Source organism: Hemitrygon akajei, chromosome 4, assembly GCF_048418815.1.
Source record: "Hemitrygon akajei chromosome 4, sHemAka1.3, whole genome shotgun sequence".
NCBI lineage: Eukaryota > Metazoa > Chordata > Chondrichthyes > Myliobatiformes > Dasyatidae > Hemitrygon > Hemitrygon akajei.
Window position 1 is genome coordinate 137,386,123 of NC_133127.1, and position 26,046 is coordinate 137,412,168.

The 26,046-nt window shown below is 38.1% G+C and overlaps 1 protein-coding gene across 1 annotated transcript in view; it reads left to right on the forward strand.

Annotated features, from left to right (window-relative positions):
- Positions 1–26,046, forward strand: part of LOC140726686 (NADP-dependent malic enzyme-like) — a 155,448-nt gene that overhangs the window by 94,154 nt on the left and 35,248 nt on the right. The window contains exons 5-7 of the mRNA XM_073043373.1: positions 5,194–5,355; positions 15,596–15,699; positions 18,197–18,306. Coding sequence (XP_072899474.1) covers positions 5,194–5,355; positions 15,596–15,699; positions 18,197–18,306 — 376 coding nt within the window. The remainder of the gene's footprint in view (positions 1–5,193; positions 5,356–15,595; positions 15,700–18,196; positions 18,307–26,046) is intronic.

Below are 26,046 nucleotides of genomic sequence, written 5' to 3' on the forward strand. Positions count from 1 at the left end.
TGGAAGAGTTATTTGTGATAAAAATCTTTCTATCTTGACGTCATCATTTTTTGATTCTGATTTATACAACTCAGAATAAAAATTCTTAAAAGCTTCATTAATTTCTAGAGGCTTATAAGTAATTTTATTTACTTTTGTTCGAATTGCATTTATTGTTTTAGAAGTCTGATCTGTTTTTAACTGCCATGCAAGGACCTTATGTGATCTTTCATCTAGTTCATAATATCTCTGTTTAGTTCTCATAATTGCTTTTTCTGTTCGATATGTCTGGAGTGTATTATATTTTAACTTATTAATAAGTTGTCTTCGTTTTTCTTCTGTCATATTTCTTTGAGATTCTTTTTCTAATTTTATAATCTCTTTTTCCAATTGATCTATTTCTATCATATATTCCTTCTTAATTTTAGAAGTATAACTTATTATCTGACCTCTCAAATATGCCTTCATTGCTTCCCACAATATAAATTTATCATCAACTGAATGTAAATTTGTATCTAAAAAGAACTGAATCTGCTTTTTCATAAAATCACAAAAATCTTGACGTTTTAGTAGTATTGAATTAAATCTCCATCTATAAATTGATTCCTCTTTATCTATCATTATCATTGTCATTATTAAAGGAGAATGATCAGACAATATTCTTGCTGTATATTCCACATTTTTCACTCTATCTTGAATATTCGTTGATAATAGGAAAAAATCTATCCTTGAGTATGTTTTATGTCTATTTGAATAAAATGAATAATCTCTTTCTTTTGGATTGATTCTTCTCCATATATCAATCAAATTTAAGTCTTTCATCAATGATAGAGTTAATTTTACTACTTTTGATTTTGTAACAGCCTTTGTTGATCTATCTAAAACTGGATCTAGACAAAAATTAAAATCTCCACCTATTAATATTTTATCATGTGCATTAGCCAAATTCAAAAAGACCTCCTGTATAAATTTTACATCATTTTAATTTGGTGCATAAATATTCATAAGAGTCCATAGTTCTGAAAAAATTTGACAATGTATAATTAAATATCTTCCTGCCAAATCAATTAATACATTTTGTATTTTAATTGGTAAATTTTTATTAACCAAAATTGCAACTCCTCTCGCCTTTGAGTTAAATGAAGCTGCAATAACATTTCCAACCCAGTCTCTTTTTAATTTCTGATGTTCTATGTCTGTTAAATGAGTTTCTTGTAAGAAAGCTATATCTATTTTCATTTTTTTTAATATATGTTAAAATTCTTTTTCTTTTTACCGGTCCATTAAGCCCATTAACATTAAAACTTAAAAAATTCAATAAATTGGTCATTGTTTTTAATTATGTTACTCCGATCTATAATAATACCTAATCTTTCAACTTTCGTGGTATCCTGGGAAATCTTTTTAGAAGTCTCCATGTTGCTATGTGTGTCCCCACCAATCATCCAGGCAAAAGAATAGAAAAAAAAGAGTATAAAGAAAAAAACAAAATACCCCCCTACTAATGTTGTGAAAGAAAAAAAACACAACATTACCCCCCTCTGTTGTACGGGTCATGGCAATCACCATGATTACACACGTGAATCCCACAGTAACCGATTCAAAGCTCCCCAGCCCCCCTGCAACATAAAAAGTATATATATAAGAAAAGAAAAAAAAATACTATTCTCAATTAATATTTCTAAAATTTTACTTTTCTCCCTTGTATCATCCTTAAATGTCCATCAGTTCCATTCGCTATCTCTGTCTTCGTCTTTAACCATTACGTTTATAAATCTCTACATTTAATTAGCGAATAGATGGAAGTTTTTGTGCGAACACCTCTGCATCTCGATAATCGGGAAAAAATCTTTTTCCCTCCTCCAAAAAAATTATCAGTGTTGCTGGGTGATGCATTATAAATTTATAACCTTTTTCCCATAAGACATTTTTTGCTGAATTAAATTCTTTCTTTCTCTTCAAAAGGTTATAACTTATATCAGGATAAAAAAGAACTGGTTTCTCTGCTATCATCAATGGTCCATTTCTTCTTTTGGCACCTTGAACAGCCGCCCTCAGAATCTTTTCTTTATCTTGGTATCTTAAGCATCTTATCAAAATTGATCGCAGATTTTGATCATCTTGAGATCTTGACCTTAAGGCTCTGTGCACCCTTTCAATCTCAATTGAAGTTTCTTCTCCCATTTCCAATTTTTCAGGGATCCATTTTTGAAAAAAATTTATTGGGTCTTCTCCTTCGGTATATTCTTTTTTCCTGCCTTTTAAAAAAAAAACTCAATCTTGTTTTCCTTTCCAAAGAACGTGTCTTGACTGCTTTAGTTTTACACTCGACTGTTTCTCCGCGTGTTGGGGTGCTGTTTCTACTCACTGATGCTCCAGCTCTGTTTTTTTTAAATTCTAACATCTCGCTTGTTTTAACAAGTTGGTAGCCATGTAAGGTTCATTTTAAAAGTACTTCTTTGCCAATGTTATGTTTTGTCATTTCAACACATTAAACTATTTCAAAAGAAAAGGTGGGGAATCCAAAATTCGGATGTAGCTTCATCTTTTACTTTTGAGTGAGGTGCGCAAGTATAATGTGGTAGCATGATGACGTATACAATATATGTATTTTACTTATGTCCCATAATTATTTTAAACAAACGAGAATGCTTAATCAACCAATATAGGTACAAGATTACTCAAATATTATTGGAATATTAACTACACAATATGTCACATGTAGTTAGTTTCAAATTGCCCACAAATTAACATTATAGTAAGTTTCATTTTCTGGCCAAAACTTAAAATATCAATTTAACATTTCTGTACAGAAATATCTGTACTTTTGTCAGCGATTAGTGTATGCATATTTCTGCAATTCTTCCATTACCTGTTTCTTAAGCACAAAGTTGATGCACTCAACAAATTCAAACGCGTAATTCTTGCAGCACCACCTCTCTGGTATATTTACATATTTGGTCACATGGGCATGAATTTCTTGCATGGAATGCGTAGAAGCAGTCATTTTAATTGCCAAGATAATGTTATCAATTACCACTTTGACTGGTTCAGAGTTTGATTTTTTTTTTCCAGTTAACATGTGCAAAACTCTACATTTCTGGTTGTGTAATTTGCTAACTGCATCTATATAAATTCTCTGATTAAGATGTAGTTTTAAGTAATCTAACTTCCATTCTTCCATTTTTTTCCACTACTGAACTTGCCCCTAACTTTCACTTCCGCACAAATGATACATAACAACATAACCAGTATCTTGATATGTAAAAACATTGCCAATTTATTTCTATTTTTTGTTTTTGATATGAAGATGGTAGCTCAGTATCTGAGTTGCGAAAGCTATTCTACTTTAAATTTTGTACAAGTTTCTTCTGTTTTTCATTTTGACGTCCTTGGGCTATGAAAAATAATTATTATTATTTGAAAAATTTAACAAGTTAAGTTGAAAGATGTATAATTATAATAAAATAACCACAGTCATGTAAACAATTTTATAGAAGTGAATTTTTACCTAACAATTTTTTTTAATTCTAAAATTCTTATTAGATCATAATTTTTTAACCAAAAAGTAGGAATATAGAATTGTCCACATCAAAGAAACAAGCCACAACTCAACACAAGTGAACAATGTTAAGCATCAGTGTTTCAGTGGTCTGACAGTTTATTTAAATGAGCTTCCATTCTGTGTTTATTGTTAGAATTTATAATAGTGTTGTAATTTAAGATGCTGACAATGTAAATGCATTGAAGCTCTAAAATCTTTCAAAGTAAAGGCTATACCTTAGAGCATTTATGGATTATATTCATTAACACATAATTACAGGATATTTCACAATTATATTATCACAGATTTTAAAATTAGCATAGTTTCAAAATTTAGGAAAGAAATGTATAAAAAAAATTCCAGCTGCAACAAAGGCTCTGTGTGTGGGAACATTTAAATTATTGTGCAACCACGCCCCCAGAAGCTTAAAGGGAACTAGTGATGGAGTTGTAGGTATCCGTAAGGTTTGACTAAGTATTTTATTTACAACTTCTGTACTGTAGGAATAAAACCTAGTGTCCTTTATAGATACCCACAAGAAAATATCCTAGTTTCACAGAAGGATGTTGCATGGGAATGGTGACATTAAAAATATGTCCTTGGCACAGAAATCATTTGATGGATTGGTATAAATTTACCTGGAACTGATCATTAAAATGAATTTATTTTGTGTTACATCAATTTTCTCTCCCTTTGGGTGCACAAAGCTGCAGGAGGCTATCAAATTTCTAGGTCCATTGAAATGAATGGCACTTAGACAGAAATGTTAAGAGAAACATTTGAAAAAGACTAAAGTCCTTACAGGTGAAATGTTGAACACTAGATTAGAAATGGGCTACATTGATTAAAAAGCTGACATAACAGACTGTAATAGCTCAATGTTATTCATATTTAGGTATGCAATGGTAGTAAATTTAAAAGTTATCTGTAAGAAATAATTTACTGAATGAATGTTGTATTCAAAATTGTATGCTGCAATTTACCAACTTTATTTTTTATACTGTAAATAATTGGCTGGCTTATCTAACATGTTCTTCACCAGGTTCTTAGCAGTGTTAGCACAATATGCAGCACTGATCAAATCTCTGCAACCATGCTGAGCTTCCAACTGATCTGTGTGTACGGAAGATCATGTGACCGACTCATGCCCAGATAGAATCAGCCGAAAAAGCAGGCACCTCAGCCCTCACCCTCCTCCGTAAAATGGATTTTCTTGTTCATTATGATTCATTGACGGTGTACTTATAATTTTCTGATGCGTAATCAATGATCAACGTCCTTGGTCAATTGTAGCACTTATACTTTTGCCTCTAATCAATGAATAAAAGGAAACAAGTCAGTCAGTTCACCAGCTTCCTTGGCTTTATCTATCTTTTAATTCAATTGTTAGACAATTCTTTAATCAACTATATCCATGAAAGGTTATTCCTAAACACCACCTTTGACAGACATTTGATACTTAAACAGAATAGCTTTCACTTCATGTCACATCTGTAATGAAATTTATATTATTGATGAGTAGTAAAATATTACACACCAGTTGTTAAAATAATGACTATTATTTCTCTGCTAACTAGTCAGTGTTCTTCATGAAGATCATCAGCTGTTTTTGAAGGCAATGCTTTAATGAAATCAAACCTTACCTTGTTCCTTTCTCCCATTTTTCTAAGGCTATTGTTGTAACAGATGGTGAACGTATCCTTGGTCTTGGGGATCTTGGAAGCTATGGAATGGGAATTCCAGTGGGAAAACTTGCTCTCTACACAGCCTGTGGAGGTGTGAATCCACAGCATTGCCTTCCTGTGCTTCTGGATGTTGGTACAGACAATGAGGTATGCTCTTTCATTTCTTCTTGAAAAATAAATTTTGAACAGCTTGCCTTTTTTTTTTGCCTGTGAGACCCATCAAGCAAGTAATGGGTTTACTATGTGGACATATCAGCAGATTTATAGTTAAGGAAAAAGTCAATGCGTGCAAGATGAACAGAAATTAAACAAGTTTATTTCATGAATCTTTATCGTTTTGGAAGTTCAGCCTTTTAAATCTGAGGCTTGTGGACAGTGATGGACCAGAGTGATTTCAAAAACATGAATAAGCATGCAGAGGTATTACACAGTGGGATTGCTGGGTCTGTACTTTTCAGTCACACATACAGTATCAGTACAAAGGATTATTTTTCAGATTTCTGCTTCCTGCTTTCCTTTTTAATTATTCTCCCTTGAAACTTCTTCCAACAAAAGAAATTTGTTTGTCTGCTCTCTACTTGAGAATTCTAAGATCCATGGGAAAGACATACAAGCAAGCACTGCCCTTTAGATCTCCTGATGGGAGTAAAAGAGTTTTTATGTTTTAATTTGAAGTATGGATTTGGCATCAAGATACAACCTGCCACAGTGACAAAAAGTTTCAAAGTACATTTATTATCAAAGTATGTATGCAGTACACAACCCTAAGATGCGTCCTCCTACAGACATCTGCGAAACAAATAAAATTATGGAAACCATTCAAAGAAAAACATCAAACCTCCAAAGCGCAAAAAAAGAACAAATTGTGCAAACAGCAAAAAATAACTAGCGTAAAACACGGAATATAAAACACCAAAGCTCCAAGTCATCGCAAGAGTCCAGGCATATTCAGTTCCGTTCAACCTGGCAGGCTGCAGAGCTGGTCTGCTTCAATCAAAATAGCAAGAAAAAAGGGTGCAGCCAGAAGCCAGAAACAATCACAATGTGAACTACAGAGTCCAATCCACAAACTGCATCAATTAATCCTTGCCCAAGGCCCAGAACTTCAGCAGCATCGAGAGAACGGGTGAGAGAGACTGTTCATGTGTGCGGGCACCTTCCTCCGGGAGGAGAGGGACAGAAAGACTGGTCACATGCAGGTAGATGGCGCTGAACACCTACTCGCCTTCTGCTTTCGACCACGTTGACTTCAATCTGCCTTGACACTTTGCTGCTAGTGTTGCTGAGTTGCTAGTGTAAAACAAAGGTGAGTAGGGGTGTAATGGCATCTACTAAAAGGAAAATAATAAACATAAAGATGTTCTCCAGAGAAAGCTTGGGCAGGGCTATGAGCAAATTCCAAAGCTTTTGGATAATATTGGAATATTTCATTTGGTTTCTTGCACTGAGTGCAGTAGTTGGCTGAATTAGCAGTAGTTGCCACGAACACAATATCTGCATTTTCCAGAAACAAACGAGAACATTTACAGATGCTGGAAATCCAAGCAACACACACACAACACTGGAGGAACTGAGCAGACCAGGCAGTACCTATGGAAAAGAGTACAGTCGACTTTTCAGGCCAAGACCCTTCGGCAGAACTACTGATGGGTCTCAGCCGGAAACGTCAACTGTACTCTTTTCCATAGATGCTGCCTGGCCTGCTGAGTTCCTCCAGCGTTTTGTGTGTGTTGTCTGTGCATTTTCTGTGGAAAATGCGGTGTGTGTTCTTTTTTGTGGGATTCTGCCCCATTACTTTATTAGGAAATATAAAGTTAGTAATGTTTGAGTTAAGTTTTTGATAATTAAGGATGATGTTAGATTTCATTTTAATAATTAACTTTATTACCCACATCATGGTTCTGACATTTTTTTGGACTAAACACAGCTTAAGCTATTGGAACCTTTCAGGGTCATATTCTTTCCATAACACATGGAGAGTTGATAGCTTCCAGGGAGTTGGATTGTATTTTTCTGGCAAAGGTCATTGAAATCATGATCTATTATTCCCATCTGTTATCAAGTACAATGGAAAATACTGTAATACGACCATGATAAAATTATTGCCAGTTCCCTGCACAGCTGTTTTTAATTTGTATGAATTTGTATTGATTTCACATACTGATACAAATTTGTTCTTTCTGATGATAAAGTACCCCAGCATGCAAACACTGAAATCGGTGTCAATTGGTGTAGTACTTAAACAAAGGGAGAATTATTTACTTTAACAGAACTGTGACAGTGGTAATGGTCATATTAACTTAAGTGAGGTCTTGCTGGAAAGTTTAAGTACGTTCATGCATATACAATGTGACTTTAATGAATATGACAACATGAATGCCTCCAATAAACTGTACAGCATGGGATATTGTACAAAATTGTCAAAACTTAGTGATATTAACCCTGGCATTCATGTCCTTGTCGGTTAACTTCTGGCATCAGAAAATAGATCAGTTTCTCCACAATCTGCCCAATTGCCAACTTTGTAGTGTAGTCTGCACAGAATTCATTAATAGTGTTAGGTGATAACCCCCTCTATGTACTGAAAAATAAGATCAGAGAGTGGATAACTTGTGGTGTCACAAAGGTTTTATGCATTTTTTAGCTGTCAGTTCACTGTTTTCAATATAGCAGAGTGCTGAAACTTATGGGGGGGCATGATATGAATTATGTCTGTCATGGCATAATGAAGCACCAGTTTTTGATAATGGGGAGTGAATTCACATTCTAACAACTATAGATTTGTGGTAATGTCAGTTAGTCATTAAATTCCATATGTGCTCCTCACGTGACCAGTCATTTCCAGCTTTGTAATAGCAGTTTTCTGTATGAACAATTGTAAATTGAGAATCTGCAAAGAGACATTTTGTCTCAAAAGTGAAATTAAAGCAATATGGAAATAGTGGCCTGGAGTCTTCATTCAGCCTTCTCTTCGTCCTGTTGCTTTTGATATAATTCAGCAGAAATCGGCGTAACCAAGACAAAACTGTTGTAGCATTTTAAGTGCAGCTTGTGTTTGGTGCTAGTTTTAAAACATAACATTGCTAGCCACCCTGGGCCAAACTTCACTTAAAATTTGAATTGGAGCATTTTGACTTTTGTTTTAATTACTAAGAAACTGACTAATATATTCTGATATAATTGGAGAATAGTTTATGCATTCTTTAGAAGTGAATCATATGTATTATTACTGATATATTTCAGTTAGTTAAAATCTGCTGTTTTTAAAGCTGGTTGGTTTTTTGAAAAAATTCTTAAAGTTGTTTTAATAAACTTACCAAGTTTCAACTTTTGGGTATGCATATGTGTATGTAACTTTTTTGCTTTTGAAAATAGAGTTTTGTATAATTGCAATTTTGAAAATAGTGTATAAAAATGCTAGTTTATGGCAAATTTTGCATTTGGTAATCAGGTAAATGAGCTAGTATTTGATGGAAGGAAACAAAATAGAAACATTATCATAAGGTAACTTCATAACTGAAATAGATAGGTAATACATTCTTTTAAATCAAGTTGTTCATTAAATCTGGGTAAGAATGATTCTGCTCAAATGTGTATAATTTATAGTTTTAGAATTAGTGTAATTACACGTGCTGCAAAGACTTGTGGACTTCATGATTATCTCTTCAAATGTATCTTGCTAGCTTAAAAGTTCTTTCTTAAATTATTTGATTTCTATTAGCTTTGTATATGGTATATGCCAGTGTTTCAAGCATCACCTGATATCATCACAGGCAGTTTCAGTTTCTTCCATGTTGGGTGCAGAATTGATCACATTTCTGGCCTCTTACAATGCTATTTGATGTACTCTATAGACACTTTACTATCTTGTTGAAAGCTCTGTATAGTAACATTCTATAAGAGACCAGTGAAATGAAGAGCTTTCTTGCATAGGAAGCACAGTCTTGAGGTTCAATTAGACACAAGTATTTTCCCGGTAAGTCAATCAACAGAAAATAATTACTGTAGATTCCGGATTATAAGCCGCTACTTTTTTCCCACATTTTGAACAGCTTTGAACACTGCGGCCTTTACTACGGTGCGGCTAATGCATGGTTTTTTTTCATGCCGCCAAAAACATTTTGCCTCGTAACAGTAGACCAATAAAATTGATGAGTAGTTCACAGAGGTCCAATGAAATTGTACGATAAATCAAGCGCACTTTCACAATTAAATTATTGTAAATCAGTCATTTGTACTCACCCTCATCAACATGGAAAACACTCGAAGAAAAGCATTGTGCTGCCTTTATGGCAGTTATTTAGTTTATAATATTTTCGCTTAGTAATTCATTTGTTAGTATTTTCTAGTTAAAGTTAGAAGTGTTTTAAGTATATTTGTTTTCTGTACTACATCCCGGAATGCTATGACGTCACATCCGGTTTCGCTGCGTCTTGTGGGAAAATACCGGTTTGCGATAAACGGAAAGGAGGGGGCGAGCACATTAGACCCGAGCGAAAACGCTGCTTTTAAGTTAAAGGCGATCAATAACTTTTCCTGGTAGGCTGCAGTATATATTTTTTTACCAGCCGTTAGGAGATATTGGAATGTTGTTCGTGCACTGTTCAGTAAAAAAGTATACGCAATGTAATTTGTGTGTTACCGATACGTATGTATATTTAAAAGTAACCGTGTTACAGGCACGGTTCGAAAAAAAGCATTTGCAATATGTATTTGTTTATGTTACCATACGGATTTAATTAAAAGTTAAAAAATCCTCACGTGTAATATCTTTCTGTGTAAATACCTCATATTACAACGTGGGACACCTGCGGCTTAAAATCCGGTGCGGCTTGTACAAGTACAAAATTGATTTTCTTTCTAAAATTAGAGCCTGCGGCTTTTAATCAGGTGCGCTCTGTAGTATGGAATCTACGGTAAATTAACTTTGGCTTTTACAAGACTGAGGCACAAATGAAGGCGATGTACCTTAGATAAGTACAGCACAGCCGGGAGTTATCTGGCCTTCCAGGTCATTATTTTCAGAGACCAATAGTTATTCATAGGTGATATCAATTTGGACCAGATTTCACCCTCAGAAAGTCAAGTCTGTGGAGGGGAGGATGACTTTTTTCAAGGACCAATTAGCTGCGACTTTCAGCATCAGAGGTCATAAGGGTTTCTCCTTAAAACTCCAGATGTGCTCACTGAGGATGCATTGTTAAGCCTTTTAAAGGTGCAGAAACAAAATTTGAAAATGGAGGTGGGCTGTGATCTGTAGAACTGACAAAGAAAAATAGAACTAAACTGAAGGAAGTATTGCTACAAGTGTTAGATTTGTTTTAACTTCAATAGAAATGAAGGTCCAATGAAGATCAAAAGGAACTGCCCAAAATTAGTTTAAAATTCATGGTGTTAACCAAGCGTGATACAATGATTCTGTGAACACTCAGCGAGTCGGGCGTTATTTGTGGAGAGAGATACAGAGTTAATGTTTCAGGTCAATTGCTTTTATCCAGTTCTAAATTCTTGAACAATGCAGCACCATGAAACAAAGAACTACCCAAACAGAGAGGTAATTGTTTGAGAACAGGTATTCCTAGACTGAAATAATAAAGTACTGTTGCTCATGAAGTATCCCTGGCAAACTCGGGCCAGGCGCACGTTGCTCAGCCCTGAGGTTTTCTGTGGCTCTTTGCACAATAAATGTGCATTTTGTAGCCTCACCTTTTCACTAGTCTTTTCTCTTATTACTATTATGATTATAGGTTATGTGCCTTGAGTCCTACTGAACTGATATTTTCCAGAAACTGGTCATTCTTAGTGCTAAGAAACCATTTTTGATATTACTCCAGAATTTGCTAGGTCCCTCTCACCGCACTGCTGAGGACAATACAGAGGGACCTGAAAGCCAAGATCAAGGAGGCTAAAGACGGGTATAGGAGGAAGCTTGAGTGGAAACTCCAGCAGAATAACATGAGAGAGGTCTGGAATGGGATGAGGACCATCACTGTGTTCCGGCAAACTAGCAACAGAGGAGCTCAAGGCAGTGTGGACAGGGCTAACGAACTTAACCTGTTCTTCAACAGATTTGACACTGTGGCCCCTGCCCATCCCCCACATGATTCATCTGTTGTCGGCCCCCAACCAACACATACTCCACTCTCCCTCCTACCCCGCCTCACAGCCCCCCACCCTGCTGTCATGACTACACCCCTCCCTCACCTGAAACCACCAGGGTGGGCTTCACAGTTGAACAGGTGAGAAGACAGCTGAAACGTCTCCACCCAAGCAAGGCTGCAGGCCCGGATGGTGTCAGCCCCAGGGTGCTCAAAGCCTGTGCCCCCCAGCTATGTGGAGTACTTCACCATGTCTTCAACCTGAGCTTGAGTCTCCAGAGGGTTCCTGTGCTGTGGAAGATGTCCTGCCTCGTCCCTGTACTGAAGACGCCACGCCCCAGTGGCTCCAATGACTACAGACCAGTGGCATTGACCTCCCACATCATGAAGACCCTGGAGAGACTTGTTCTAGAGCAGCTCTGGCCTATGGTTAGGCCACACTTAGACCCCCTCCAGTTCGCCTACCAGCCCCGACTAGGAGTGGAGGATGCCATCGTCTACCTGCTGAACCATGTCTACGCCCACCTGGACAAGCCGGTGAGCACTGTGAGGATCATGTTTTTTGACTTCTCCAGTGCGTTCAACACCATCCGCCCTGCTCTGCTGGGTGAGAAGCTGACAGTGATGCAGGTGGATGCTTCCCTGGTGTCATGGATTATTGATTACCTGACTGGCAGACCACAGTACGTGCGCTTGCAACACTGTGTGTCAGACAGAGTGGTCAGCAGCACTGGGGCTCCACAGGGGACTGTCCTGTCTCCCTTTATCTTCACCATCTACACCTCGGACTTCAACTACAACACAGAGTCTTGCCATCTTCAGAAGTTTTCTGATGACTCTGCCATAGTTGGATGCATCAGCAAGGGAGATGAGGCTGAGTACAGGGCTACGGTGGGAAACTTTGTCACATGGTGCGAGCAGAATCATCTGCAGCTTAATGTGAAAAAGACTAAGGAGCTGGTGGTGGACCTGAGGAGGGCTAAGGCACCAGTGACCCCTGATTCCATCCAAGGGGTCAGTGTGGACATGGTGGAGGATTACAAATACCTGGGGATACGAATTGACAATAAACTGGACTGGTCAAAGAACACTGAGGCTGTCTACAAGAAGGGTCAGAGCCATCTCTATTTCCTGAGGAGACTGAGGTCCTTTAACATCTGCCGGACGATGCTGAGGATGTTCTACGAGTCTGTGGTGGCCAGTGCTATCATGTTTGCTGTTGTGTGCTGGGGCAGCAGGCTGAGGGTAGCAGACACTGACAGAATCAACAAACTCATTCGTAAGGCCAGTGATGTTGTGGGGGTGGAACTGGGCTCTCTGACGGTGGTGTCTGAAAAGAGGATGCTGTCCAAGTTGCATGCCATCTTGGACAATGACTCCCATCCACTCCATAATGTACTGGTTAGGCACAGGAGTACATTCAGCCAGAGACTCATTCCACCGAGATGTAACACTGAGCATCATAGGAAGTCATTCCTGCCTGTGGTCATCAGACTTTACAACTCCTCCCTTGGAGTGTCAGACACCCTGAGCCAATAGGCTGGTCCTGGACTTATTTCCACTTGGCATGATTAACTTATTATTTAATTATTTATGGTTTTATATTGCTATATTTCTACACTATTCTTGGTTGGTGCGACTGTAACGAAACCCAGTTTCCCTCAGGATCAATAAAGTATGTCTGTCTGTCTGAAGCACACTTCTGTGACTCTCCTGTCATTGCAGAATTTACTCACCCGGCAACAATACTCTTGATTTTTTTTTATTGAACCCTCACTGACATTAACACGAGTTCCTGCAGATGCTGGAAATCCAGAGCAACAGACACAAAACGCTGAGGGTCAGGCATCATCTGTGGAAATGGATGAACAGTCAATGTTTTGGGCTGAGACCCTTCATCAGGACTGGAAAGGAAGAGGGAATATGTCAGAGTAAAAAAGGGAAGGTGAAGAAGGGCAAGCTAGAAGGTGATAGATGAAGCCAGTTGAGTGGAGGAGTGGGTGAAGAAGTAAGAAGCTGGGAGATGTTAGGTGGAAAAGGTGAAGGGCTGGAGAGGAAAGGATCTGTTAGGAGAGGAGAGTGGAATATGGGAGAAAGGAAAGGCAGAGGGGATCAAGGAGAAGAGGTAAGAGGCCAGGGTGGAGAATGGAAGAAGAGGGAAGGGGGAGGGGAAAAGTACCGAAAGGAGAAATCGATGTTCATGCCATCAGGTTGGAGGCTACCTAAACGGAATATGAGGTGTTGCTCCTCTAACCTGAGAATAGCCTTGTGGTGGTAGAGGAGGCCGTGGACCAACATGTCGAAATGGGGTTAGGAATTCATAAACACTGTTAGGGTGATGTTAATGCAAATAAGAGTAAAGCAACTTCTCAATTTTATTTTATCTTGTATTGAAAGATATTTTCGCTTGTCTTTAACTTAATGTCAGGGAAACTTCGTGTACATGCAGAAAGTGATGGCGTGTTTTCATTTGTATGGGCTGTGAAAATAAAAGGGGGCAAAGCTTGTGTCTATGGTAATTGCAGAACTCCTTGTGTGTTGGTTATTTGGAAAATTATTTGCTTGAAATGTGCTTCAAGTATTTGGAGAACCCTACCAAGTTGGATTATTGGAGAGAGTAATCAAAGGAGAAAATTCAGAGAAAACACAGGCTTATAGTTTGTTACTTTTTGTTGTTCACAACATTCTTTAAAAAAGCATCGTGGCTTAAATACATTGAAGAATGTGTGAGTTGAGGAACCTTTGAAGAAAAGCTCTGGCCCAGTGGTGAGAGTGAAACAGAGAGAGTATTTTGGAAGCACAATACCCCAGTGAAAACATAGCACGCCTCAGGACATGAAATTACTTACATCTTCTTTCCTTTCACACTTGTATCCACTCTAATAATGAGAGCCCAGTGAGAAGATATGTGTCAGTGTGATAAATGGGCAAGGTGGTGGGGATAGGAATGGATATCAGTTGTGGTACATAAATTAAAAAAAATCAATGATAAATAGAAAAGGTTTTTTGTGAGAGATTGAGGAAACCCTCCTACCCTTCAGATCAGAGGGGATTCTTAAAAGGGCCTCAGCGCCTCAGACCTCCATTTCACTAACAGTTAATTAAATGAAATTCACTGAGGCCTTGGGAACCCGATGTCAAGATAATAACTGCCTCCTTCCTCCCTCCGTGCTGGATGCTTTCATGTGTTGAACCCACTGGCATAGAAATAGTCAAGTGTCCACACAGACAATGGAGGATATGTTTTGTCATTTTTAATTTTTAAACATTCTCCAGCTTGTAATGCAGGAGTCAATTTTAGGGCCATTATATATGAAGCCTAAAAGCAGTTTCTGTTCCTCTTGCACATGCTCTTTCATGTTAGTAAGCCTTTTGATTAGTAGAGGCTATTGGTAACTTCAATAGGCTTCTTCCTATTATTATTAAGAAATGACCAGTACAATGTATAGCTGTAATAAGCAGCAGCCCTCTGTTCTGAATTGGCTTTGAATAAATGGGTTGATCTGCTGTTGTTAAGTGGATTGTAGATTTTAGAACTTCACAGCATGCTGCTAATGTCTTCTTGTCAATCAGTGTACCATCCAGTACAGTTTTGTAAGTAGAGGGACTAGAGTCAGAAATAGAACATGCCAACTTCATTCCATAGTCAGAGGAAGAACATCCAGCTTCAGGGTTCTCCGGAACATGAAGGCAGCAAATAACTGGGAAGTGATTTGCGAACTTGCTAATGTATAGTGTGAAGATCTAGGGTGCATGACTTCAGGAAGAATTTTAAATGGATAATTTCCCTAATCTCTGAAGTTTCTTTCATTCATATTTGAAAATTATTGTAATTGAATCCACTTGGCTAATTATTTTTTGTAATACATAATATGACAGACTCCAAAATCTGGACTGTCTTATGGAAAGAAAACCTATGCCAACCACACCATTCTGCAAATCACTCTTACATTCATCTCCACTGAAGAAATATTAGAGACTGCAAATAATTTATATTTCATCTTTCCTCTGGAGTCTTCATTCAAACATTGGTAATACCAAAATTGAAACTTGGAGAAGTTTCCAATTTTTGTATATTGACAAAGTAATCAGATATAAATGTTGGCATGATGACAAATCTAAGTCTGGAAACCTTGATGTCTTTCTTTAAAATTGAGAACTGTTCCCCTCTTTATTATCTTGGAAGTATAAGAATACAAGGAGTAATTGTTTACAACAGAAAAAAATGGAAGAATGCAAAGGGGGTAAGCGGTGAGCATGGATAAAAATAACAGTACAATCTTTTCCAGACACTCCTCAATGATCCACTTTATATTGGATTGAAACACAAGCGTGTTCGTGGGCAGGCGTATGATGAATTGATTGATGAGTTCATGCAAGCAGTTACAGACAGGTAGGATGTTGTAGCCTAAATTTTCTCCTTGGAGAAAATTGTCTGTGATACATTTGTTTGGTCAAAGTTGCTGTTTAAAGCTGGATAAACCAGTCATTATTGAGCTGCACATTCAATTGGGACATAGCAAAGGTCATATTCAGTAGAGCTGACTATAAATTCTTATCAAAGACTATCTGGGTTTTTTGTGCCTAAGTTGGGATGGCTTCAGTTCAAGCCAGTTAAATAATAACAATATTGTTTTACTTTAAGAATTGTATCTTGTGTCCCATACTCCTTCAGAATATCCTTGCTTAGATTATGCCCAATTAGCCAGATAAACTCATCAAGGATAGCAATGCAGTGTTATATATTCTGGAGCAGTGATCTTTGGAGTCTTTAATACTAACTTGGCATTCCTCGAGCTTGTGGCACCTGATTGGGCAAGGAAATCTTCTGTATATTACCACTGGCAGTTAACTCTAAACTGATGAGTTTGCTCGAACACCATTTGGAAGGAATGTGGAGAAGAAATGGTGCAGGATGGGATTCACTGAGAAACATTTCTACTGACCAAATTGACAGAGTCCAGAAGGATATTGCTGTCACCCATGCTAGGTTTTGAGAACATCAGTATGAGGGAATTGTTTTATTTTACATTGCCCCTGTAAGTAATGCTGTCACATCAGCATATTTTCTTTAAACGATTGGCCAGCATGCAGAAGCTGCAGTACAGTGTTAAGTGCAACGAAGTCAAAGTTAAATTTATTGTCATATATACAAGTACTGTGCCAGAATGTATAAGACAAACAACGGATGCTGTAACCTGAGCCAAAAGACCCATTCAAATCAAAGTTCCACATTGGCTTGGACTAATTTTTTTTGTGTTGTCCTAAGTACTGAGGTGCAGTGAGAAAATGAACTTCATACTGTCTGCACATCTAGGGATATTGGACGTCTCTTCCATCACAGAATTCTGTTTTTGTTCCAGTTCAGTTTATTTCAGGGTACATCATGAAAATTCTGAGTATACAAGTCGCACCAAAGGTTATGAACCAAACTCCTTACTGTAGTACTGACCACTTTATTTTCTTTTTAGGCTATATATCTAGTGTGGAAAATTGCTCAAATGGGATCTATCATCAGAAAGCCTGGTGAATCCATCTGATTAATTGATTCAATCTATTCTATTTGACTTCTTGTGGTCTTGCATTAAAAACCACCATTATTGACAGGGCATGTTTTCAACAAAGTTATCATTTGGCAATTTCTCACAATTAATTTGTTCTATTGCTAAATGTTACTGCCCTTGGGCCCATCTAGTCAATGAGTACCTGCTTCTGCCTTCATGAGGACCATAGCCCTTTAACTTCACTTAAATGTTGCAACTGAACCTACATCCACTACTGTCCCTGGCTGATTGTTCCACACTCGCATCAGTCTGAGTGAAGAAGTTACCCTTCAGGTTCCACTTAAATTTTTCACCCTTTACCACATGCCTACTGTAGGCTCACCAAACTTCAGGGGGAAAACCAATCTACACACCTTGTTATTTTCTATACCTTCATAAGGTTTCCCGACATTCTCCTATGCTCCAGGGAATAAAGTAGTAACCTATTCAACCTTTCCCTATAACTCAGGTCTGTGTGTCCTTGCAACATTCATTGTGTAAGTCCTACCCTGGTTTGTTCTGCCAAATGCAACACCTCACACTTGTCTGCATTAAATATCATCTGCTATTTTTCCAGCTGGTCTAGATCACACTGGAAGCTTTGATAGCCTTTCTCTGTGTCCACTGCACCCCTAATCTTGGCATTATCTGCAAATTTGCTGATCCAGTTTACCACTTTATCATCTAAATCATTACTATAGGTTATAAACAGTGACGGATCCTGCACCAATCACTGTGGCACAGTAGTCACTTGCCTCCAGTCAGAGAGACAAACAGCTACTACCATTGTCTGTCCTCTCCCACTAAACCAACGTTAAATCCAATTCTCTACTTCATCCTGAATGCCAAGTAACTTAGCCTTCTCAACCAGCCTCCCATGTGAGACTTTTGCTAAAGCCCCTTTGAACAATGTCCACCACCTTTTTTTCATCAACCTTCCTCATAACCTCCTTCGATATCACTATAAATATGGTTAGATATGACCTACCATGCACAAGGCCATGTTGATTATTCCTAATACTTGTATATCCTGTCCCTTAAAGTGGCATCCAATAATTTACCCACAATTGACATCAGGCTCACTGGACTGTAGGTTTTCAGCCTATTCTTAGAGTCTATATATAAAGATATATTCAACAATTAGTTTCCCATCAGATCCCTGGCATATCCTGAATGAAATACTGAGTTTTTTCATTTATGCCAGATTTATCAAAGAATAACATAAATACATATGGAGGCCATGCACCTAGTGTCTTGTTTCAGGTGAATGTGATGTTCTGTTGCCATTTGGTTTTGTTTAGCTGTTATAGTTTATGTAGGGTATTGATCTATTTCGTTGTATTTAAGGTATGGAATGAACTGTCTCGTTCAGTTTGAAGATTTTGCAAACTCCAATGCTTTTCGCCTTCTCAACAAATATCGCAAGAAGTACCTCACTTTCAATGATGACATACAAGGTGTGTGGTGCCGGGTGAAATTGGCAATTTTATAAACTGGCAGTTAAGTAAATATCCCTTCAAATAGTTGAGCAGCAATGAATTAGTTAATACTTCAAATCTAATTTGTTGATGTAAATCATGTGGATCTGTTTGTTGATATAACTCTGTCAAATCCTAGTGCCAAAATACCACCAAATACAGTCAAAAAAGAACCCACCACTCTAGAACCACAGTGTCTGTGCAGATTTCCATGTTTTGGAAAGAATTTACATAGGGCATTTTATGTTTGGATACTTCCGACACATGAGCATGTGTGCACTTTGCAACCAGCCAAGTAAGTAAGTAGCAAATCTTCCTTTCTGAAATACTTCAATCGATACCCAGAAGTGGCACATTCCTACTTCACAGTGGCATCATAGGCATTTTGCTAACTATTGGAAAAAATGGTAGTTCCTTCTTCGTAGAAGTTGTTGAAGAACACAACTAAAACATACCCAACTCATTTTGGAAAACTGTAATGAAACAAGATCTAATGATAGGAACTTAAAAGAAATTAAATATTAAAAGACTGGTATTTTTTTTAAAAAAAAAGAATACTTAAATTACTGAAGCAGGATCCATAAAAAGAGAAGCAGTGATAATGTTTCAGGTCGATGACCTTTCATCAGTATTTAAAACATTAACTATCTCTCTCTCTCTCTCCATCTCTACTGTATGACTGCTGCATATTTCCGATGTTTTGACTTGTATTAAAATTTCTAGCATGTGCAGTACTTTTCTTTTGAATGACAGCAAATATTTTGACCTAAGATAAGGAAAATATTTTTCAAGGTTGTAGTTCACTGCTCCAATGCAATAGGTTAGAATTGTTGGTAATTCACATGTGGTATTTTGGCATTTGATACTAAAATAAAATCACCAAAAATCTGTTTCCATTCATTCTATTGAATGAAGCTGTGGAATCAGATACAGCTGCTGAACCTTCTCTGTAACCAGTTGTATATGTTTTTGTTAAACATTTACTTAAGTTGTTCAATCATTTAATTTTTAAAAAAAGAATTGAACACACACCCTGGTGGTCGAAAACATTTTCTTTCTGCAGCTAGAGTGCCTAAGAGTGCGCAGTACTGCAGAAAGAAAATGTCAACGTGGAGCGGAGAGTGAGTTTGAATATCTGGTGTGAGCAATGTATTTTGGGAATAGTGAGGGTGGGGTGCTGTGGGAGGGATTTGGGACAGCTGGCAGAGAAGGAATGAAAGGTGTGGGTGTGGGGAGGGGGGTGGCTTGGGTGCAGACAAGCCTAGCCCTGAGACATCAGGCTAGGTCATTTAATTCCAAACAATTAGTTCATTGATCATTACAGAATGTCTCTCTGGTGCTTCCTGCTCCCTCCCCTCCCAACCATGATTCCCCTCTCCCTGCCCCCTTCCCATTCTCATTCCACAATAGAGACCCATATCAGAATCATCACGCACGTATGTCATGAAGTGTGTGTGTATGTGTTTTTAAAGCAGCAGTACGGTGCAATACATAAAATTACTACAGTACTATGCAAAAGTCTTAGATACCCTAGCTATGTATATGTGCCTCAGAATTTTTCACACTACTGTGTATCATACAACTACCACAGCATAGTAAATCTAAAATTGTCCCATTCAAGCCTAAAACTTTAATCAATGTGAAGGATTTCTTACTCTTGTGGGATAATATCATTCTTGAAAAGGGAAGTCACTCTGCTTGGCAAGTGAGACTTGTGGCTTGAAACAATCTCAGGTTTTGGGACTTCCCCCGTAGTGGTTGTAGGAGTTAACTCTGAGACTGCAGGAAGTGATTTTGACCAGTCTAGCCACCTTTTTCCAACAGTTAACTCTGCTCTCCTCAACTGATCGATGTGTCATCTCCAGATGATACCAGACATAATCACTGTGTAGAAGACTAGCTCAGTTCTGTCCTTAATCTGTCCAATTACATACCTTTGATCACTTCTGTGATCCCTCGCCAGAACTGCTTGCCCAGGAGTAAGGGCCCTTTGCTTGAGGAGCCCTTAATTTGTCTCAGCCCTTTATCCTGCTGAGATTGAGTTTGAGGAGATCCAAGCATGAGAGCAATGGTCAATCCTGGATCAGCATAGCTGGTGAGTTGTTGATTGTGGAGTGCGCTGAATTGCGAAATGCAAGGAGGAAATTGATGAGCTTCTGATTCATTGTCAGTGTGTTCTGCTGACATTACTCGCAGTGTATTCTTTACACTCTGGACAAACCTTTCCATCAAGCTATTTGTAGCTGGGTGGAACAGTGCAGATGTAATATGTCTTATTCATTTTCGGGAATGACTGAAACTGTTCCACAATAAACTCTGTTCCATTGTCACTGAGTAAGTGTTCTGCAACACCAGTCCTTGAGAAGAAGCTTCTCCAACACATCCGCAGTGTTCGAGGCTGTAGTAAGGGCTATTGGGAACACTTCTGGCCACTTCGTAGTTGCATCCGAGAAATTTGTGCAAATGAATGGTCTGGTAAAATCCACATGAATCCTCTCCCAGGACAATGCAGGCCACCCTCAGGGATGGAGGGGTGCTGCTTTTGGCATCTTTTGGATGTTTTGGCATCCTGAGCGGTGCATGGCACATTGTTTGATCTGTCCCAGGTCACCAGACAAAACTTTGAACCAACACTTTCACTTTGACCACGCCTAGATGGCTGATGTGTAGCTCCTTCAAGCTCTCAGCTTGGATGGTACAACAACTCTCAATCTCCCCATCAAGGGCAACTTCATCCTGGCACTGATTTAAAAAATGGAGAAACAGATTTCTGCTGCATATTTCACACATTTCAGGTGGTCATGCAAACCTGAGACATTGTGGAATCTTTTTTGGTTCCCCTTTGGATTCTTCCTTGCTGTAATAGGAAAACTCTCAATTTGCATTTGGGGGAATACATCAAGAGAACTAAATTTGCAAATTATTCCCAAGCATATAGCAAGATGAATGAGCCCATATCATTTCATTGGAATGAAAACTTATCAGAAATTGAGCTAGTAAGAATTGCTATATTGATAGCAAGGATTAAAGAATTGATCAAGATGTTGTTGAGCTTCTGAAGGTAAGGAGAGAATGAAAGCAAGGATATTTAGTCAGGACTTCAGAAATTGGAGAGTGAAGAGGAGATGTACAGTAGGCCAATGGTAGGACATAGAATTAATGAATATCGTGGAGGTGTTAGAAATTTAGATAAGTGGCAGGGTTTTGAATGGAGCCCATGTACATGCAGTAGGTTTCACTTTCTACCACATCTATTTCCTTTATTCCCGAGGTGACAGAGCAGATAGAAACCAGTCTTCATTTCCTGTCTACTCTCGCCTTCCTATGTTAGGGCTTTGGGAAACCTTAGGAAAGTAAATTCCTTGAAATAGCCAAGCTAATGAGACTTGGGAGGGTATTTTAATTCGAAGAACGAGTCGAGTTGGAAGTAAAGCATTTTTGAAATAGCTGATCTGAATCCACTGACTTCAAAGTTACCTCTTTCTGTTTTAGATATTTCATTGAGACGTGTGCCTGATTATAATTTCTCCCAGACTTGACAATGGCCAGCTGGATTTGTATAGTGTCAGGAAACCTGACAGCTGAAGGCTGTTGAGGACTGTGGGCTAAATTGTAAAGGAAGAAGGACTATGTCCTTTCATGCCTGATAATTCTCCCTAGCAGTCAAAGCCTTCAGTGCAACTTAAGGTGCTCTCTGCATCACTCATCTGTTCTTTCTGTTCTCCAAGGATCATCAGCATTATATATTTCCCTTTCTTGTATACTATTATCCTCCCACACTAACCTATTAGTTTAGTTCCTGTCCACCAGCATTTCTGCCAAATTCTTCCATTTGTGTTGACATTATGTGATCAGCAAAGAGTATGGTAATAAATAAGTCAGCTGGATAAACATTGCATGAGAGGAACAGATGACAAAATGTAATCATCTGCAATAGGCATGCTCTCTCATTATGTGTATATCAGACACCATAAATTGAGTACACATTTCATTGTGTATGTTGCTGTTTCATTATTTATTTCTAATTGGCCTTTAGTAACATAATAATATTAACTATTGTTACAGCTGTGACAAAGACTCTTCATGTTGAATGAGTCATCTCTCATCTCTCATCAATACTTCAAAAATGCTTCATGTTGAATGAGTCATCTCTCATCTCTCATCAATACTTCAAAAATGCTTCGGTTGTCTTTCTATTAATGACCCAGAATTTAATACATGGGTTATCTTGTTTCAACAATAATCGTTTGCATTAGTAAGGTAAGATGTTAGTACACTTACATTTGTGTGTAGATGTGACTATGACCTCCAGGTTGTTGCGATCATCAGTGGGAAAACTTCAACCCCAACTTGTATCCTCCACTCCGTCCCATTGCACCCAGTGTGAGTTGGGTGTGGATAGAGTAGGAGTAGATTATCTCCATTCCTGTTGTCAACAACTATTACTTTAACTTGTATAAGAACCTGTATTAGTTTTAGGATGGACTTCAAAACATTGCTGCTAAATTCCAGACAAGATGAGCAAGACTGCAGGAAAAAATAATGTTGATATCTTGTCTGCCAAGTTCACCAGGCATCTAAATTTCTAGGAGGGGATGAAATCAGCTTAAGCTATGTGAGCCGCCTTTGTACTTTGTAAGAGCATTTTGTACCTTATTGCATTATGGCTCCTGTTATGAACTAGCTGTTCTTCTTCCTAAGTCACCAGCCATCATTCTTCAGTCAAGTAGGTTGGCACCTGGCAGAGACGCTTGGAAGCGGGGGCCGTTTTGCTTTTCTGCACATCCATACAAGGGGAAACTCGACCCCAATATTTCAGTTTGGTGCAATCCTGTATGCACTTTTCACTGACTGCCTCTCACTAACAGGATGGGTTTACTCCCTGAAACCTATGTAGACACCAGACATTTCACTGCTTCGGCCCCAAGTGTGCTCCCATAATACCACCACTTTCTTTTTCTCCCTTCCAAGTCAAGCATTTGAAAGTGTGCATATGCCTGGGTCTGTGTCGGACAGAGAGAGCATTCAGCACTGGCGGCCTTGGCCAAAGCTTTGCAGTGGGTGACTCAATATTGAGGAATCTGCAGTTTCCACAAAATAGCAGTTTAGTTGGGCCCTTTAGGGCAGTTGATTGAGGTATTTATTGCTGAATGATGAGAACCACAAGTTTTCAGAATTTCATGGCCCTTTCATGAAACATTGACCCTTACGAGACTCTGCCACACTGGGCAAGCTGCCATGAAGCAGAATCCAATATGAAATGAGCTAATAAAGCATACGTTTTGAAAAGCCTGGAGCATCTGAGTCGTAAAGCCATGCAAGTTTACCGTTCTTTCTATTCCCTGTATATTATAGAACAATATGACTCATTAAATTCAATAATATTGGTGGTGTTGGTAGTGGGGAGAATTTACGTAAAATATTAGCCTAACTAAACTTGGAATGATTGCAATATACATGATGACAATGTTTAACAAACATTTTGGAATTTGCATCTTTCTTTGTCATGTTCTCCACCCTCTCTGAATATGAGAAAGAAGTTAGATTACTTTTTATTCAAACTGTAATTAATTACAGATGATATTGAAAGAGAAATAAGAAACTCTATAAGGAATGACCCTAAAAAGATTTCATTGAAACTTGAAATCATATTTAAAGGTTGTAATATACAAGACCAAGTTCAAAACTATGGTGGATTCTGGTTAATTGCCACTTACTTGGAACAGGCGACTTGCCAAATAGTTTTATACTAACCTCAGTCGCACACACTTGTGTGGCCGTTAGACACTACACTGTACCTAGAGTGATCTCTGAAAGTTGGCGAGAAATAATCAGTAATTCAATTCAGAAGTGTTTTGTTCACCACAATTTCAAGTATTCAGGCTTGGAAATGCCAGAAATGAGTGGGAGTGAAAATGAAATGATTTCACTAGTTCATCAATTTAGGAACGATGAAGAACTTGAAGATATATTGACAATCATTGAATGTTACAATGAAAACGAAGACTTGTAGGATGCAATCGTCGAAAATGTATGTATTCAGTCCATTATTGGCCCTAGGTGGCTGTGCTGCATACACCGGATAAATTCCCCAATTGATAATTATTAGGACCATATACAGTTTTATGATACTGTAGAGGTATTGATAGTGTTCTAATTTGTTCTGTATTTCGTTTAAGTACATAAATTATTACTTATTTAAATGGTAGTTTTGTCTGTTTTATACCTTTTTAAATATTTCCAGGAAACTTCAGCTAATTGGACCTGTTACAAATGCAGCAACAATGAATATGAAACTGAGACAGGGTTTAAAACAAATCCTGAGATTTATTGACCTCTGCTCAAAACTTAAAGTAAACAAATGACTAACAACCGGAAGTTAACAGTTAGGCGGCAATATCTAACAAGCAGTCATACTTAGAAACTGTTCTTAACGAGTTCTCATTCAAGCACAAACTTAAAGTGATAAATTCAGAAGTCCATGTGATTTATACAGTCAGTAAGGAGAGACTTCCCCGAAGCAACGATTCCTTCGAAGTAACGATGAATCTGCCGATTGCACAGCCGAGAGATGCCTTGTTCGAAGAAATCACGAGGAAGTAAAAGGAACTGACCTTTTGACTGGAGGGTGGTCACTGCATGAACCTTCCCGACCGTGCAGGGATTCAGCTCAAATGTACATGCCACAATTCCTGAACGAAGTCACAAAGGTCTATCATTCCCCAAAACGCTGAACGACATTAACTTTATCCAATCCTTTGCACTCGGATAACTCTGGTAATACCTTCACTCTCCGATGCTGGACTGTAAGGGAAAAATAAATGTGCAACAAACAAAACAGGTGGAGCTCCACACCTCCGACCGGCAACAACAACGTTAAATAAAAATAAAAATGAGGACTGTGTCCCAGCCCATGGCTTGGTTTAAATACCATTTGGAACATGCCATCGCATGACATAACATCACCCCACTCATAAGACCATTACATCATCCCACTCCCGTGTTCAAACTGTGAGCATGTAACGGACCAAAATGTACTGGTCCTGCTGTGGCACAACAAACTGGAATCTACAGTATATTCAATGTGTATGATGTAGGTGGGATTGAGGGGTTGCAAAATTGAGAGTAATTTATTCAAAGGATTCAAACATTAATTTATTATCGAAGTATACAATTCTGAGATTCTTCTCCAGATAGCTATGAAACCAAGAAAAAAAAAGAAAGACAACACAATTATCAACCCCCTCAAATCCCATCCCCCGCACAAAACACCAGAACAACAACCCCCATCCCCACCAGTACCTCTCTCCCTGCACAAACAAACAAAAACATAATAAGAACATCAAACCCCAGATTTGTCAGCTAATTTAAAATATATGACTTAATTAACATACTAATGAGAAATTTCACCATTTTCATCAAAGATTAGATGTAAAATATTGTTAACCTTTTTCGTCCGTTTGACCAGTAAATTGAGTTAGAAGATTTGGGTGCTAACATTCTCCTTAAAACTCCAGATATCCTCACTACCTTTCTAAGCATGGTGATAGTTCCAAGTACCATTTATTCGGATTCTGAGCCTTAGATTCATAGTCAGAGAGAGATCCAGTGCATAAAAGCCCACTGAGTTCTTGCCAACCATCAACTACTCATCACCATTAACCCTATGTCAATCCCATTTTAGCTTTCCCCCATATTCTCGTCTCCTTCTCCCTAATT